The 18,672-nt window shown below is 36.3% G+C and overlaps 1 protein-coding gene across 2 annotated transcripts in view; it reads left to right on the forward strand.

Moving 5' to 3' along the window:
- The window catches only part of LOC149162618 (DNA ligase 4-like), a 387,402-nt gene that overhangs the window by 260,236 nt on the left and 108,494 nt on the right, over positions 1 to 18,672 (forward strand). Inside the window, exons 12-14 of one of the 2 annotated variants that reach the window (XM_089437332.1) lie at positions 2,902 to 3,004; positions 3,205 to 3,310; positions 3,435 to 3,577. In XM_089437332.1, the coding sequence (XP_089293458.1) occupies positions 2,902 to 3,004; positions 3,205 to 3,310; positions 3,435 to 3,577 (352 nt within the window). The remainder of the gene's footprint in view (positions 1 to 2,901; positions 3,005 to 3,204; positions 3,311 to 3,434; positions 3,578 to 18,672) is intronic. The other variant, XM_089437333.1, reaches the window with a different exon arrangement.

Genomic DNA, 18,672 nt, shown 5'->3' on the forward strand with positions numbered 1-18,672 from the left:
ATTACTCAAATTACAAATTTTCCCCACACATACCCTCAACTCTCTAACTTGCAAAAAGAGATGAGTAGATACAAACGTAAAGATGGGTTGCAACTTAATGCAACCTTATATTTACCTCTTGGTTATGATGTTGCGAAGGATGGACCTCTTCCTACGTTGGTATGGTCTTACTCGGGAGAATTTAAGAGTAAAGATGCAACTAGCCAAGTGTGTGGTTTCCCTAATGAAATTGTTGGAATAGGGACAACGCTACCACTTCTATGGTTGGTTAGAGGGTTTTCTATATTGTCTGGACCAACTATTCCGATTATTGGAGAGGAAGATGAGGAGGAAAATGACGGGTATGTTGAACAGCTGGTGGCTAGTGCTGCTGTACCGTCATCCACGATCGCCGACAAAACCGACCACCGTTCCAACACACAACAGGTCGTCGAACGCTAACCAACCAACCAGGCTCCACGTTCCACCTTGGCATTGGCTGTTCCTGTGCGTTGTTACCCCCGCTGTCCATTGGCCGCGTCCCTCACTGCCAACAAACCCATTTAGATCTTGGAACTACTACACGCATTTTCTCAGATCCCGTTTCACCAAAATGACAGGCGATAAAGTACGACATGGAGACATGTATAACCCAAATTGGTCAATTCCAGGACGAATTTTGTTCAATCAAGTCGGCCTTGAAAACCTATTGGGCAATGAGCACGAATGTCACAAACAATCCAAGGTCCTGCAGACAGTTATGAAGTTTCTGCCCTCGACACTGTACATTTGGTTTTTTGCATTGGCAATGTTAATTACATCGAGATATGAAAACGTGGCCATTGTTTTGACGGGCTATCCACCGTCCCTATCCGCCGAAACCCTTTGTCTAACCCTCTGTTGTTCCTACAACTGACGACCATTCCACCGTTTAAAGAATTTGCATTCATCTGCCGTCAAAACGTCGTGCCCTCCGGTCGAACAGTCAAAGGGTGTGACGTCGATACACCTTGGTCAAACTACGTGAGTGGGTCATGTAGAAGTCTGTCGGGCGGGCGGGTTGCAGACCCGCGCCACATAGTTATGACAGTAATTGGGTCATGGGTCGCTGTCAAGTGGGCAGACACAAACCGCGACTGGGGCAATGTGCAACAACTTTTCTATTGTTTTTAAAAAGTTTTTACGGGGACAAGAGTCATATAACTGTTAACAGGTTTTCAGTTCGTGTCTTTACAAATATACCTTGGTCGATATATTGGCTCCACCCCAGATAGCTACAATAAATCAGTTATAAAACTAAAATAATATAATTTAATTAATTAAATTATCTAAAAAAATATATATTATTATTATTATTTAAAACAAAGAGGAAGAGAATAATAAAAAAAGAAGAAGAGAGAATAATATTGGCTCCACCCCAGATAGCTACAATAAATCAGTTATAAAACTAAAATAATATAATTTAATTAATTAAATTATCTAAAAAAATATATATTATTATTATTATTTAAAACAAAGAGGGAGAGAATAATAAAAAAAGAAGAAGAGAGAATAATATTAAAAAAAAAGGTATATATATATATATATATATGAAAAAAAATTAAAATTATTAAATATATATTAGAATTAAAAAAAATTAGGGTTATTAAAAAATAATAATTAAAAAATAAAATAAAATTTTGTAACCTTGGATTCAAGAGAGTGTTACCAAGCGAATTATACAGGGAGAGGTGCCAATGGCGTCAAGTTACATATGCCGAGATGACAAACGCAAACTGAAGGAAACTGCCGACAATAAGCTTTGAGGACAAAGCTTCTGAAGGAAGGGGCTATGTTATGAATATAATTCATAACAAAATAAATAAATATAAATACCAAGTAATCAAGTAATGATTATGTTAAGAAGTCATTAGTTAAGTGAAAAGACACGTCTAAAAAGACATGCCTTATCGTGAAGGGACACCTGCCTAGTATATATGCGGGTCCTCATTGTAACATTCTGCATCACTTTTACATTTTTATATATAATAAATTATTGTTACAAATACTTCTGTGTATTTTTACATTCAAGCCTACAAGCTATCACTTTTTATGCTCCATAGTCAAGATTAGTCAATCATCTAGATCACCCCTTTATCCATGTTAAAATCCCCAAAACGTTAAGCAAAAGCTGTTGATACCTATAGAGTGGTAGCCCACCATCATTCAAGAGGAATGGAAAATGGTGAGAGGTGAATGGCCCATGCAAATGGTGGAGGAATGTGGTATATCTTCATCATTGAGCAAGGTGTGGGGCTACTAGCTGGCTGGCTGTCCAAGATAGGAGAATTTTTTTCTGCTATAGGGTTATCCATTTTGGTGGGTAACATGGCCCTCAAATAATGTGAAAGTCAGCTACAAATGGATGAATGAAGACAATGCTTCATGACGTGACATGTGGCATGCATAAGAGATGTCCAATTGTTCATAAATACTCCCAAAAATGCCTTTGGAGATGTTACCAATGCCTTATAATATGTGAGGCACCTCGAACAATGTGAGTTGTCTCAGGAATTGTGAAACTGTGAAAGCTTCATATTCTTAGATTGCAACTAGCTCATCCAGGACTACTTTATGCCACAAATGGCTTTTCTCATATTTTTTTTTACTATGGGTATCCCTTCTAAAAAGAGGGGCAACAGGTCCCTATGATCTTTATTGTCATTTCTTGAGAATCTTAGTTGATGAACAACTTTATATAGAACATAAATAATCACCTGTTTATCATCCAAGATGTAGTAGAAGTCTATCTAGATTTATTCCTTCGTGTTTATTTTTTTATTATTATTTGTTTAATGTATAGTTTTTATATTCATTTTTTATCTGTTTTAGAAACTGTTCGAGGTTTGAAAATCCTAAGAGAGCTTAAAGTTGACAATGCAGGTGTTCAGTATAATGTTGCAGTATCCTCTAATTTTGATGTCATTCATATCTCATGGCTTCTTTTAGTCATTGAAGAAAAGGAGCTTTTACCAATCCTACCAAGGTTTGCATCATAAGTTAGATGTTTGAGAAATGCAACTTGTTTTGAGATAAGTTATTGTTCCCTTGATTGAATCAGGATTTTCTTCTTTTCAAATGATTGGTAATTAAGTTGAATAAATTTCATATTGATTACGAAATGGGGGTTAACAATTTGAACGGGAATACTAAGCTTATGACTTAAACTTATGGGTGTTGATGTAGACACTATCTTCATTTGAGTAATTCTGGAGGAAAGAGGATTGAAAAATCAGTGGACAGGTTTGGAGACCCATGGTTTGACTCTATAGAAACAGAAGACCTTGTCCAGGTTCTCCTTGATTCTCCAGCTTCAAATTGTTTCTTAATCAGTTTCAGTTGTGGTTGTCATGGTAAAATTGACTTAATTGGGTTTACATCTATTTATTCTGAGGAGGACAGTATGTTTTTGGCAGATCTTCCAAAACATCAAGCATCCATATTCTTCTACTGCAACCGATCAATTTAGCAAAATATTTAGATTAAAATTTTCAAGATCATCACCGTGGGGTATTTTTCATGATTGTCACATACACTTTTACAAGCCTATACATTCTAGGTAAGATTTTTTTGATATTTTCAATTTTCTTGAAAGTTGTCCATTGTGATTGAGATTTCTATTTATACAAGTCATTCACTTGCTATCGGATGCACCTCTGGAATGTTCTCTCTATGTGAATGTAGGAGAGTGTAGATGTAGAAAACAAACTGAAGAAATGAAGTGTTTTGGCAAAGATTTTGGTTGCAGATTGACTATAAGAGAAACAAAGCTTAAATGATCTCAAATTTGGCTATTTATCAAAATTAGGGTTTTCAAAATGGTATAGGCATAGAAAACAACTTGACTCAATAATCTGATACGTTATATGATAAAATTGAACATTATAAACATAGAATTTGAGATTAAACAGAGTACAAAACTCACGTACAAGTATCTCTTAGATTTAGTTGCAAGAAGTTATTTACGGATCCCTAAGTTTGAAAAATATTGGAATTTGGAATTTCTTAAAGCTATTGTGTGTTGTAGAAAACTAATTTTGCTTGATTTATCTATCAAAAATTATATCGATAGTGGAATTATTCATTATTTTTTGTTTATATTATATGATCCTCTAGATAACATTGAGCCTAGCAAGAATTGTGGGAAGTAATAAAAACTTTGAAGCATTGCAAAGAGTTTGGTGATAGATTGCATATTGTTGGAATCTCACAACCTTGAATTGTAGGAGAAGAAAACTATTACATAGGGTTTCTAGATGTCGATAACTTGTAGGTCGAGTGTCACAACATTGTTCTATGTATATATATACACATATATATGGGACTTGTAAATCGAGGACATCCCAATTTTCGAACAACTGAGGTACAATTGTAAAGTCACAAGTAATTGACATATAGAAGTCCGAAGAAATGCAAGACATCGTGATATCCAAACATTTGAGACATCCAGTGCTCTGTGCATTATGCAAAGCTATAAATGCCTAGATATGGATTTCGTCATAATTGCATATTGTTCTTGGTTTTGCACTAAAACATGAATCCGAGCATCCAACCCTTAGAGGATTTTACAAAGAAAAACACGGAAAACACCCCAAACACCAGATTTAGTTCTGTACTAGTGCAGGGGGTAGAGTGACACATGGCAACATACTATTGGATGGTGAGATTGAGTTGGAGTACTTGGTAGTGATGATGTGGCACATTTAGTGCACGAGACACACGACAGGTGTTTTTACCCCTTTTTTTTGGCCAAGTGGATCGAATCTGAGTGACACATGGTACCACTCAAAGGATGCCACGTGACATGTTGATGGCATCATGACATAAGCATGACATCATCAAGACGAGTTACCTGAGGTTGTGAGGACACGATGACATGGTAGTTGGCATAGAGATAGGTGGCAGAGGATGTGGAAACAGGTAGATGACTATGAATTGATAGGTGATGATTTGGCTGACAGATGGACTCTGGCATGGACACGTTGAGGTGGCATGGTAGGGTCCGATATTTGGCCTTAGTTTCGTACGCACAAAATGCCAAATTGCAGACACCTCCCCTATTAACCGTCGGACATAAGGGGGGGCTTGTAATTGATACAAGCTGTTGGATCCAAGCATGTAGAGATTAGCTTATGGCGCACTTCAAGGAATGTGTGTCAGGGTTATTTGCAGAAGCGACAAATTGCAAACCCCTCTGCCACCATTAGCTATTGAGCAGGTAAGGGGGCTCTACAATTAAGCACAATCGTTGATCAAATGGAGGTGAAGTTAGTCCATGGTCAATTGAAGTAAACGGTGCCAGTGACTAGCAAAGGCACAAGTGGCAACCTAGGTGGCACTGGCATGTCAGCATGTGACATGGCAAAGCGTTGGGACTCACGCCAAAGGGGTTGGTTTGTAAACGTTTTGTTGTGTTATGAATTTTTGAAAACAGTTTGATGACAAAGAAGTGGGCTAATAACGATGCAAAATAAGTATGGGTTATTAAGATATTTGGACAATCTGGAGGTGAAGGCCATCATGAATTTTGGTAAAGAACCAGATCCCGGATCAAGTCTTGAAATAAGTTTAGCACTTGTCGTTTTAGACAGAGGACACAACACCTGGTTATACTTGAGCAAGGAGGAAGGGAAAAGGAGGTAAAGTGCTAAGAAAGTATCCGAGGTCTGTCTTAAATTTCAAGTACCAGCCAAATTTATTTTCTCATGGCAATTAATTTTATTCTCAACAATTTATTTATTTGTATGCAACGAAATTTAAATTAGAGAGATCAATCACACATTGCAAAAATAATTCACCCACGACAATTCTTCGTCATCTATTAATCTGGAAAATTTGGGACTTCAAAGGATACTGGGAAGCATAGTGGCCCATCTCGCCATATCTGAAAGATGTCACCTTTGAGATGTCCTTCGTCTCTGTTGTCGTTGTTGTCCCTTTGATGCAAGGGCTGTGTTATCCTCTTCCTCCACTTTGGGCTTCGACCCACTGCTGCTGATGCTCCCGTCATTTTTGACCTTGAGCAGGTCTCTCCTGAGCTCTTCTTGTTTCAGAGCTACCCACATCTTGTCCGAACTTGGCAATGCTGCTCTGCTCAAAATACTTCGAACAAAGATTTTCCACTTCTTGACCACTACGTGTCAACGACCCATAGCAGTACACCCCCTTTTTTCGCAATAGGGATAGCACCTGATCGATGTGTTCGTGTCATCCAGCTATCATCATCAGCCTAATCATCATGTTATAATATAAACTTATTCTGCATGTATATGATGTAAATAATCTCAGCAAAACCGTGTCATATATGTAATGTCCTAGGTAAACCTACTTTTCTGGTGACGATCTACATTCTGGGAGGTTTTTTGTCTCATCGATCCATTCTCGGATGGTCGACAGAGTTTTCCTTTAGTCTTACCCCAAAGCCGAAATGTATTTTGTCACTGGGATCTTAGGCGAGTCCTAGTGTTCTAGATCGAGTCTATGTAAAAGTGATTTGAGAATAATCTTAACTATTTGGTTAGGTTATTTTATTACAAATTGTTTGGTCTGCTAGATTATATTTGTGTCGCAGAAATGGGTAGTCTGTGAGGGTCTATTACAAATGGGTTTTCCCCCTTATGATGTAAAAAATATGAAAATCATGATGTAAAGTGTCTTGAGGGTTGGAAAAATAATTTATCCCCTCATAGGTTAATTAATTAAATTTTCTGGCCAAAAATTAATTAAAATCCTAAGCTAGAAATTTAATTAATTCTAGGTTCTAGGTAAATTTAAATTCTTCAAAGGCAAAATTCGTCGGTCCTTAAAAATTAAATTTTAAGAGGTCTAGGGACTAAGGTAAATTAATTATTTTGATAAATTTTAAACTTTTGATTACTGGGGTTAAGTCAAAGTCAAATTTTTGGGGAAATTAACTCAAAAATTTAATTTTTGAGTTAATTAAAATACATTTAATTAAAAAATTCGAATTTCCTCGAGAATTAAATATTTCGACGGATGAGATTAAAAGAAATTTTAATCTTCATCAATGGTCAAGATTGCTTTAACGAGGATCACTCAAACTAGCCGTTGGAAGATTTATCTTTAAATAGGAAGTCATTTGTTAGTCGATTTATCTGATTTTCGAGTTGTGTGCTAAGCAAAAAGCTCTTGTGTAATTTTTTCCTGGATAATAAAGAAATATTTTGGGGTTAAATTTCGCTGGTCTTACTCTTGATGGAAATACTGTAAGACGTGTTGTTTTCATGCATAAATTTTTTTAGCCATTGATGATAACTTCTGAAGAGTGATTTGAGTATAGGTATCTTGCTCAATTGCTGGGGTTTAAATGATAATTAAAATTTTGAATGTAATAGCAAGTATCTCTATTTGTTTGAATTTTATTATCATTTTCTCGCTCTATTTTAATGGTTGGATTGAGTTTTGTAGTAAATCTTGATTTTTAGATCCTCAGGCGTTAGGGGAAGTTTTTAGTTGGACCAGCCAACTCCCGATTTGTGTTTTTTGAGGAGCCCAACTAAATTAACTCTGGGCATATCATAATATTTTAGTGGTGATATATGAAGGGTTTTGAGCTAAGCACCTCCTTTAAAATTTAAAAATTTAATTTTTTTGTGGGAAATTGATAGATCTGGCTGTTGAGAGCCTTAGATTATCAGATCTGGGAGCGGAGTTGGACTCATACTCCTCAGATCTGATAGATCTACCATTCTTGTGCATAGATCTGTAAATTTTTTTTGGTTTTCTGACTCGAGTTTCTTTGGGTTCTATTTTTTTTTGTATATCTGGGTTTTGGGTGTTTTTGTTTTCAGGTATAGGTTGCAGATCTGAAAGAGAAGTTTGATTTGAAGCCAGATCTAGGCCCTGGAGGGTAAGATCTGGCCTCAAAATCATTTTTGCAGGGATATTATCCAACTTTTTTGCAATCCAAGGGTTTGAATTTTTTTAATTTGGAATTTTTTTTATAAGGGTTTCACTGATAAATCTGAAGCAGAATATATCAACTTAATCAGAAATTTCTGGGAAATTTTTAAGGGTTTATTTGGCTACCATTTTCCTTTCTGTCTACTGCATTTTTCCCCTCCAAAAAATTTCGATTTTTTTTTACTATTTGCGTTTTGAGGTTTTTCTGGAAAATTTCAGATTCTTTCCCTCTGCCCAAACCCTCCTCTTTGCTGCCATTTCCGCTGCTTGAACTCGTTCTGTTGTTCTCTCCTAATTCGCATCACTCAAATCTGCGTCCGATGTTGCATCTCCCTTATCCCTCCAATCCTCTCCATCTCTCAGCTCCCTATTAGCGGCTTCTCCCTCTTGACCTGCAGATCCCGTTCCCTATGTCTTCGTTGTCCCATTCTCACATCTCAACATCCATCTTAACCCACTTGCATCACAACTTCCTAACCCTCCGCTAAGCCCTTTCTTCCTGCTCTACGTTCTCTCCATATTCCATCCGCGGCTCCCTCCCTTGCTCTCCTCTACGTATCTCGCTGTCTCATGCTCCTCGCTGCTCCGTCCGCAACCCTATCAGCCATCGCAAACCTGCAAGCTCGAGCTCGAAGTTGGCTTTCCATCGTCAAACCTGCACAAAACAAGCAACACTTAGACTTTTCTTTTTATTAGTATGAGCATGAGTCAGGTTAGGCCACTTTTTTTAATGGAATTCAATTTCATTTTGTTTTATAACTAAACTCTGGTCAAATACATTTTAGTTTAGATTTTGATTTTTTTTTTTGTTATTAGATTTTTTTTTTTTTATTGATTTTTATTTGATTTGATTTTAGTTTTACATTTTTTCATTTTTTATTTTTAACTTGTGATTTTTTATTTTTTTAATCATTTAAAAAACATTCAAAAACATAAAATTTTTCTAAAATTTTAAAAATTTTAAAAATCTATAAAAAGTTTTTAGTGACTTTAGAGTTGAGAAAGAAATAAATTAAAGGATTTGCGCTTTCACATTAAATATTTTTAATGTGGCCTATGGCCCATTAAAAATTTAATTTATTAACCCTTTGATTTAGTTTTATTTCTTCCCTTTCCACATTAAAGTTATTGCCTAAGGAATAATTAAAATTCTAATATAAAGTTCCTTGGTGTCCGTGGTGTCAAGTGCAAAATCTTAATTTTTGTGATTTCTCTATTGTCAAGAGCGATAAATGTGTTAAAAAATCATATTGATTGTTGGAGAAAGATAATTTTTTCTAGATTATTCTGCATGCTAAAGTTTAGGGCATTTTACAATTAATTGTTCATGATCGTTGCTTTGCCACATTATAAATTGCTCTAGATAACTTGTTTTTATTTAGTCTATGGTTAATTCAAATTAAAGGCACTGGTCTATAATCAATTTTACCTTATGGTTGTGCCTTATTTTGTTTTATCCATCTCAATTGACCAAGACTTGTTCTAAGTTCATAAGTTTTTCATCCTTAAAATCTCTTAGAGCCTGTGTTCTAGAGGCTATTCTCATTTATTCACCTTAGGGACTACCCCCTTGACTTCTTTAGGAGAGAGTCTAAACGGAGTGAGTAAGGATTAGAGTGACAACCCTTACTTTGAGCATTGTCACGGTGCCTAGACACTTTGTGCGACAACACCACTCATTCGAGACAGAATTTAGAGCCAGTCTTACTAACTTCGAATCCTGAGGTGTATGCCCCACCGCTGATAGCTCATCATGGGTCTCCTTCAGTTTCGTGAGGAATGGATCCACACATTCTCCCTTCTGCATCTGAGCAGATCTCAGCTTCTGCTCTAAGTACATCTTCCGCTGCTCGGAAGATCCCTAATACAATTTGGCCAAGGTATCCCACATCTCTTTAGTAGTCCCTTTGCTAGCATTGTGTCACACCACGTGATCCTTGACTCCATCCAGCATCATCCTCTTCGCCTTAGCTATCTCAGCTCTATACTTCTTCAGTGGATCTGCATCCGCAAGGACAACTACCACATTATCAACATACATTTTGAGGGCATGCTCATCTAGAAGAAAAGTTATTCTAGCCTTCCAGATGGCATAGTTGGAAGCCTCGTCCAACAAGTCTTGGTCCCTCAAGCCACTGGTTTCCATATCCTCTGAAAAATGTCGAACAACTCCCTCTTTCTCCCTACTATGTATCTCCTAGGCTGTCTTACGCACTCCCTGATGGAGCTAGTAAGATGTGGCTCCTCTGTTGTTTAGCAATTGAGATATACTAATTTCCTCGACAAGAAATCACTGCAGAAGTATTCCCACGCTATGTGATCTGCTTCTTTCTTATGATGACTTTTCTGCCCAGCACTCATCTTGTGGAAAACTGTGTCCCTCTAGCTTTGCGTGGCTCTGCGAAGCTCCCTTTGTCTCGGCAAATTCTCAATCCGACAGTCTTACCTCTATGTTGGCTCACTCAGAGATAGACACCCACGAAAATGTAGCCATCTTGGCTAGAACTACACTATCCCTCAGGGCATTCGAACTGTTGCTTGTTGCAGCAAGTTGGCCCTTGCTTTAGAGTTAGCTCTGCTCTTCCCTGTTTCACATCAACACCTCTGATACCATGTGAAAATTCCTAGATCTAACAATCTCAAGAATCCGACTGCAACCAACTACTTCACCTAGATTGTAAATTACATTGCAAGCTTATTTCATATTTCTTCTTGAAACACTGAATTAAATTATTGAAGCAACCTACACCAATTAAATATGATTCTGAAACATAGAAATTGAGCAAGGAAAATAGAAACACATAGGACAGTTATTTTTGGACAAAAGTCCTTGGGAAAACCTAATGCGGGAAAACCTGTGCAGCAACTCTGAGGGTTTTATTATTATGCAGGAGAAATTCTGAGTACAATTCTAGGATGCTCAACTAGCAATCCGATACAAACAGAATACTAAACAAAAGACTGGTGAAATGATCTCACCTTATCACTAGAGAATCAGTGACTGATCTTGCTACTCTGGAGGTTTTGCATCACCCTCTGTGTGGCCTCTGCGCAGAACTGTGTCACCCTGGGCAGCTTCTATGTCACCCCTCCTGGGTGATACGTTGCCTCTCCTCTGGATCCTCTTCTGGCTAAGAAATCAACCTCTTGCCTCCCAGACTCACACCCTGGCTTCCGGCAACTGAATTTTGACTTCCCTCAGCAGAAAACTCGACTTCCCCTCAAGGACTACGCTACCTTTGCGTTAGCACTACGTGGACCAGCGTTAGCCTTCCTCTGGATGTCGTACTGTTCTCCCTCTGTCTCGTACTCTCCGGAAATTTCTTCTCCTGGATTCTCACTACCCCTCTGCTGCAAGAAATCTTGTCAATTGATTTTCCTTCCTGAGAACTTCTCACTTCAGAAAAATCGATTTTCTTGATCTCTCGGTGTTTTCCAAATGACCCTTAAGGCCCTTCTTATATCTTCTTGTTGGACAACCAACGACCTAGTTTAATTCATAATCAAAGGCTCAGATCGTTTTGACTTGATTCGTGTCTTTTTCTAAAAGTTTCACCCCTGATTAGATTAATACCCATTAATATTTTAATTTTCCTAAGTTTAAACCGAAGAACCCCATAAAAAATATTAATTATTTTAATAAAATCACTTATGGGTGGAATTTCCCAAAACACTTTCTGGGTTCTCTGGAATGCATGTGCCCAAGCCTCCCTGCAAAATTTGAGGCTTAGAGAACATCCGATGCTACCCCAAATCAACATCTCTTGTATTTTGTTTCATGTAATGATCTATGAGATATTTTCATTCATGAAGCTGGTGTAGTTGCCCTTATGCTTAGGCGAAGTTGTTGGTCTGGTCTTTGTGAGGGATTTTTCATATGATCGTTGTGAAGTATGGTGAATTATTGTCCTAGGGGTACATGATTGTTTATAATTTGCCTTGATAAGTCATCATTTGCAACATAAAAGAAGTATACATTTCCCTTTGTAGCCTAGTTGTTGCTTGGGCCATACAAAGTTGTTGGGGAACTCCTTGACTGGAATTGAGGCTATCTAAGCATTGATCTCATTTGACTCCATTCTCCCAATTGGCTAGGCATTGGTTTAGTCCTAAGGTGATCACAAAAGAATATTCTTCTCGCCTCCCTTCTTTCTAAGCCCTAACCTAGTAGGCCTCCCAGGGCGTCATCTAAAATCATTTCTAGGCGTTGAAAATATTTAGAAACTTGTCAACTACTGCATCGGGGTCTGCTTGAGAGGTCCTCTAAATTTGAGGTCGATTCTACTGTGGTATCTCAAGATATTTCAAGCCCTAGCTTGAAGATTGTTCTCATCCCTAGGTTCCCTTTGGTTGGTGGCTTCATTAGGATCATTGTACTCAAATTCCAAGAGAAATTCAATTCCTTTGATCCTATTCTCCTCCTTAACTTGGTCAAGATCATCCATTTGTTGCTCCAATCCAAACCCTTGACCTTGTTTGGGCCCACTTGGGCTTCTTTGTGGTCCCACTACATTATAACTTCAATTTCACAAAGATCACTTAGAAACCCTAGTCTTCTAGGATTCCTTGATCTTGGGCACCTCTTTTCAAGTAACACTCCTCAAACCCTAGGTCTAGGCATCCTCTTAGCCCTTCTAAGAGAGCCATCCATCTTGCTTCTATAGCAAGTAAGCCCATTATCTGAGCCTCTCTTGTGAATAGGCTTTAGGAATCACCTCACATCCTATCATTGATCTATCTATTCTAGTGATTCCTCTCATACCGAGACTCCTCCCATTGGTGAAAGTTCGTAAAGAGCAGGGAGCTTTAGCTGAGGTGACAGTGGGCTATCACTCCATTATTGCCACTTGACCTAGTAGTTGCTCTATAGGATCCTCTCCTAGGACCCCTGCTAGTTTGAGCGATAACAGGGCTCAAAATTTAAAATTCGAAATTTAATCTTCCCTCCAAGTCGACTCGCTCCAGAATTCAAGTAGGCTCACTCCAAGGGTCGTGACTCTTCGCACCAGCAAACATCTATAAATTGACATCTAAGGTCACTTGTTGTAGCAAGGAAATTTGGATGACTTTTTTGTGATGCTTCCTGAGGTTAAATGTGAGATTCTTCCTAAAATAGATGCAAATTTCTTTGAGGTAAAGTGTGAGTTAATGAGGAGGCTATTCTTTGAGTTAATGTGAGGCCTTCTCCAAGCTATGATGAGGGTTCTTTTGAGGTAGATCAAGTGTGAAAGGCTCTAAAAATTCTTCCTTTGGCTCTGCGGTTTGATCTAAGGAACAACGAAGTTCCCCTGTGGGTTAATGGTTTATATGTTTTGAAGCACAAGTGTATAGTGGGCTCATCTTACCTTTGCAGGAACTTTTTTTGCGGTCCATTTCTGAAGCAACTTAAAAATTCTCATGCGGCCTTGAGGAGTGACATGGGTTCTGGACTTTGTTTTGATTTGGTTTGGAATTCGTTTTATTTCTCTTGCAGGCAGAAGGCTCACGACTAAGGCATCAAGCGCTGTACTTGAAGGTTGATTGTTTAACTTTGTGGCTCACACCTATTGCTCACATTCTACAACTTTGTGTTGGTATTTGGTCCTATCCTAAAGTGAAAAAAAACCAAGGCCTTGAGGCAATCAACTTACCTGAGCTCGTTTTGGAGTTTGGATCTACAATAGACTAGACTCTACAATCACTAAGAAACTTGCTTAAGCATTCTCCATGGAAAAAACTTGGCATTATCTGGGGCTTGAACCAACAAAGGTCTAAGGTATTTTGTGTATATTTCTGAAGTTGTTGTTTGATGCGTCCCTGGGATTTTGAGGCAAATTTCTGCATCTTTAGTGGATTTACTATGGACTTCGCATACCTTTTGATCTTGACTGTAAAGAAATTTTTGATCTATGATTCACCAATCTGAAGTGAACACTAAGTTGTGTGCAAGGTATTTTTTTTGGCTTGAAATATTGACTCGATGTTGAAAGTTTTTTACCCAGCTAGGGCAAGTCTACTCTGAAGCAACTTGACCAAATTCTGTAATCTATTTATGGACACCTATAGCCATTATTGAAGTGTACTCACATACATCCGTGTATTACCACATTTGTGAGTTGTTTAATCCATGATTTTGCACTATCTCATCTATTGCAACCAAGAGTTTTTATGTGACAAGTTTGTGTATCTGTCCTGGAACTGATGTAATTTACAAGTTTGATGCTAGGATGGTTGTTGGCTGTTAGAATTAGATAGAGTTTCGGTTCAGAGATTTGTTATGATAATATGGACACATTTGTGAATACTTGTAGCTATTGAGTTGGTATTGTTTATGCTTTGCAATGATGAATTCTTGTGTGAATGAGAGTGAATTGATGCACGATGTGCCAATCTTAGGAGTGAATTCATGTAGAATGTGCAGTTGACTATATTGAGCATGGAACTGCTATCACTAAGGATTGGAAAGTAGGACACAATATTATATCAAGTAGAACAGGTTGCTTATTGAGTTTAGTGTAGTTTGGTTGCTGGCAAATTGAAGACTATGCAAGGATCAGGGAATATAGAGAATCATTGCCATTACATCTCTTGGGTTCTTATGAGATCTGTTATTTCATTTGTCTGAGTATTTCACAACAACAACTAGTATAGAGTTAGAGACATCAAGCATACTATTGGTAGCGAAAAATTCAAGACATCCTCATAAATCTAGGTAAAGGTTAGAGTTGATGGAAGTTCGACATTAAAAGAATTGCATACATCTTCATTTGTAGAAGTTTCAAGGCCTATGTGGTGGAATTATACGACAATGATATAGATTTGTGGAAAGAAACTATATGATAGTACATTTGATATACAGTGACATGAAGGCATTACAATATGACATTCTAGACAGTGCCATTATTATGTGATAGTGACCTTCTTGATGGTACTATTAATAGGTGATAATGATTTCCATGCTCTTGAGATGTGATAGTAATCTACATTTGACAGTATCTCTATGACAGTGCTATTGAACATATATGACAACTTGACAATGATATGGTGGTATGTCAGTGGTATATGTAACCCTGGAGCAGTAGCCCTTGATATGACAGTGAATTATTGTAGTGACCTTAATGTGATTTGTGACATGACAGTGATGTTGTGACTTGACAATTTCTTATGACAGTGTCTCTTTGACAATGATGTCTGAATAATAAGAGTGTTGAGAATGTTTTTAGTTGCAACATGAGAGTTGCTATTAGATTGTAGCAGTGACAATAGTAAACAACAATGATCTATAGTGAGTAGTGTTATCGCTTGTCATACACACCTAAGTTAGTGAGAAAAACCCTTAACCCCATAAGGTGTGGTTGGTGGCAAATTTAAGAGATGGGGCTGTCACCTTTTCCCAACTCTCTCTCTGTTTAAGCTCTCTCCTAGGTAAGCTGGGGGGGTGGTCCCTATATGGAAAATTAAGTTAAAAGGGGGTATGTGAGGTTTCTAGGAGATGTCAAATTTGGATTACTTGAGATTATGAGCAAATATAATGAGCAATATGAAATGAAATATATAACCATCAACACATGAACCAAAAATTAGCATACATAAAACCAGTGCCTTCAATATTGCTTAAAAAGAAATAATACTTGCTCAAGAAAAATGTAGTGTTTCAAATTGAAACACAAGTAACTCTGTTAATCAAACAAAAGATGTTAGCAAGATATGATATCACATGCAAGATATAAAATCTGCTTTCAAGAAATGATTTCAAAATATATAATCATTTATAAATCCAAAGCATGTAAGGAAGCAATATAGAATGACTTACAAAGGAAACAAGTTAAAACTTTACTTGCAAAGATGAACAAAATGACACTTGCCTAAATAAGATAATCAGTTCAAAGCATTTTCATCAATAACAAATACATGAATAATTTGCAAGTAAAATAGTAAAATGTGTTAGCATGAAATGCACTTAAACTAAGTTTAAATGCAATTATCTTGGTTAATTTTAATCTAAATGCCTAATCTAAGTGTGACCTTTCTTTTGATTGTTTTGAAACATGTCTCTTATGTAAGTTGTGGAAGGAGATCCAAGGAAAGACAACCAAGGCGATATTAACAATACCTCCCTTAGACTATTCAACACACCTGATGCCTTTGGTGTTGTAGAGACTGTGACTCTGACAACTGCAAGGTCATCGTGTTAACTACATAAGAGGGTTTATGTCCTTCAAGTTGATGAAAGAAAGGCGTCCCTAAGAGATGTCTTTGAACCAAGCTTATGCTTGTAGGTATATTTTCATTAAAGATGCAAGCTATGCTAATATTCCTAAATGAAATGCAAGTAAGTTTATCAATGCTTGTAAAAGGAAATACCTTAAGTAAATGGAAATATGCTCAATGAGATAACTTAGATAATTGCTCAAAATCATACAAGATACAAGAACATAAGCTTCATAAGCACATAAGATTGTAAGTTGCTCAAAGTAAGTGCTTTAACAAATGATATTCCAATGATCAACGAACTAAAGCAATGAAATGAGATGAAGCTTCAAAGTATGATATGCTTGCAAAGTGAACAAATAGCTTTAAAATAAATGAGCAAGTAACCAATGAGCCTATAGTGAGAAACATGAAACAAATTGTTAAATTAGCTAAATCAAACTTTGCCACATGAATTGAGATGCTTGCATATAATGAAATAAGTTGCTTCAAACTAAAGTCCCAAGTTGCACTTAAAAGAAAAACTTCAAATGCAAAGCATAAAATGGAAACTAGTAGTAAAATCAAATTTAGAAAGTTAAATTGTGATGGTAAGATTGTGTTAATTCTTAAGGCATGCAAAATGAAAACTAAGAAAACAATGCAAGATCAATCCACCCACATGTTTCTCCTTCTAAATAAGGAGAAACAGATGTCTTGGGTGAAACCCAAGATCCCACAAGAAAAACTAAGTCTTTTTATTAGATTTTTACAAAGATGAGAAACCGTCGAAAGGATGTCAATCAAAACTTCAAGGGAAATCTTTTACAACATATGAGGCTTTTCAAGCACTAGATTTCCTTTTTGAAAATCAAAATTAGAAACTAAGGTAAGTACAATAAAAATTCTTTCAAATTTGAAAATGCTAGGTGTGTCTTGGTGTCCTAAAGATTAGCATCCAATGGTGGATGAAATCTTGCATAAGAAAAGGGGCTAGTCTTCTTTGTCCATGACCTTGCAAAGTGAGAGATCCTCCTCAAATGTCAACAACCTTGCCAAGTGAGAGATCCTCCTCAAATGTCCACGACCTAGCAAAATACCAACCCTCCTCAAATGCCCACGACCTCCTAGAAAATGAACTTTTAAGGCTTGAGAGGCCCTACAAGAAAATAGTTAGAGTTTTCATCAAGTCTCTTGTTATCAAGACTCCAACTATGCGCTACGAAACAAAAACACAATTAGTGTAGATAGAACACGTAAAACAAATAAATATCATACAAATAATGTACAAGCAACCAAATCAAGTGATGGGAGTAAACTCCATCACTTGCTATTGTTTAGAAAATGCACTCAAGTAGCTAAAATAAAATCAATAAAGCACTATTTGAAAAGATTTAAAATATGAAATGTTTGGTTTTATTTAAGTTACCAGGATTCGGATACGGATACGGATACAGATCCGGATCCGGATCCAGATTCGCTAGTTTTTTGAAAATCCAGGATCCGGATACGGCAAGGATACGGCAAGTACAAAAAATATAATAATATTAAAAATATAATAAAATTAATAATAGACACAAAATCATCCATTTATATATATATATTAAAGCTAAATCATTGTCATTCATTTTGTGCTTTTACCATATATTCAAGTTCATCTTTAATTATCTCTTCAAATTAACAAATTGTTGTTTTTTAAGTTTGCATTCATAAAACACCATCATTAGTTTATGCCCACACACCTATATTTTAAGATTATTAAGACAAAATTAAATTTAAAATTATATCTATATATCAATATGTATATCTAAATTTGTATAAATTTTATATATCATTTTAAATTTTAAATTAATTAATAAAAATTAGAAAAAAAAATATTTTAAAATAAAAAATATATGCTCAAATTCCAATCTATAAGTCAAAACTAAATTATAAATAAAAACTAAATTATAAATAAAAAGCAATATAATTTAAAAAATACATACCTATATTTTAAGTTTATTAAGACAAAACTAAACTTAAAAATAAATATATATATATATATATATATATATATATATATATATATATATATATATATATATATATATATATATATATATATTTGAAATTTGTATAAATTTTATATATCGTTTTAAATTTTAAATTAATTAATAAAAATTAGCAAAAAAATTATATGTTAAAATCTCAATCTATAAGTCAAAATATAGCTCGTAATAGCTCGTAAAATCGTAATAGCTCGTAAAAGCTCGGGTCATGGGTCATAACACCGCAACTAGGGCAACTTTAAACCCTGCCTGCGTGCTCGAAACTCTGCACGTTTAAAAATTCCGGAGATCGTGTAACTTGAAGCCAAGGTCCGGCGTTCGAAACCCTTGGAAATGTACCACGAATGTCTACAAAGTAAAAAAAACATGGCAAAAAAACTTAGAAATCCGGAAAAGTGACACGGGATCCGTTTCCAGATTTCAACATCCGTTTCTAACAAATATTAATCCGCCACGTGCCGGTTCTTGGGCGTATTTACGCGGATCCGGATCCGAATCCGGATCAGATCCGTGG

Source organism: Pinus tabuliformis, chromosome 5_2 (genome assembly GCF_031772625.1).
Source record: "Pinus tabuliformis cultivar Carrire ecotype Pingquan chromosome 5_2, CPIR1, whole genome shotgun sequence".
In the NCBI taxonomy this organism is placed as follows: domain Eukaryota; kingdom Viridiplantae; phylum Streptophyta; class Pinopsida; order Pinales; family Pinaceae; genus Pinus; species Pinus tabuliformis.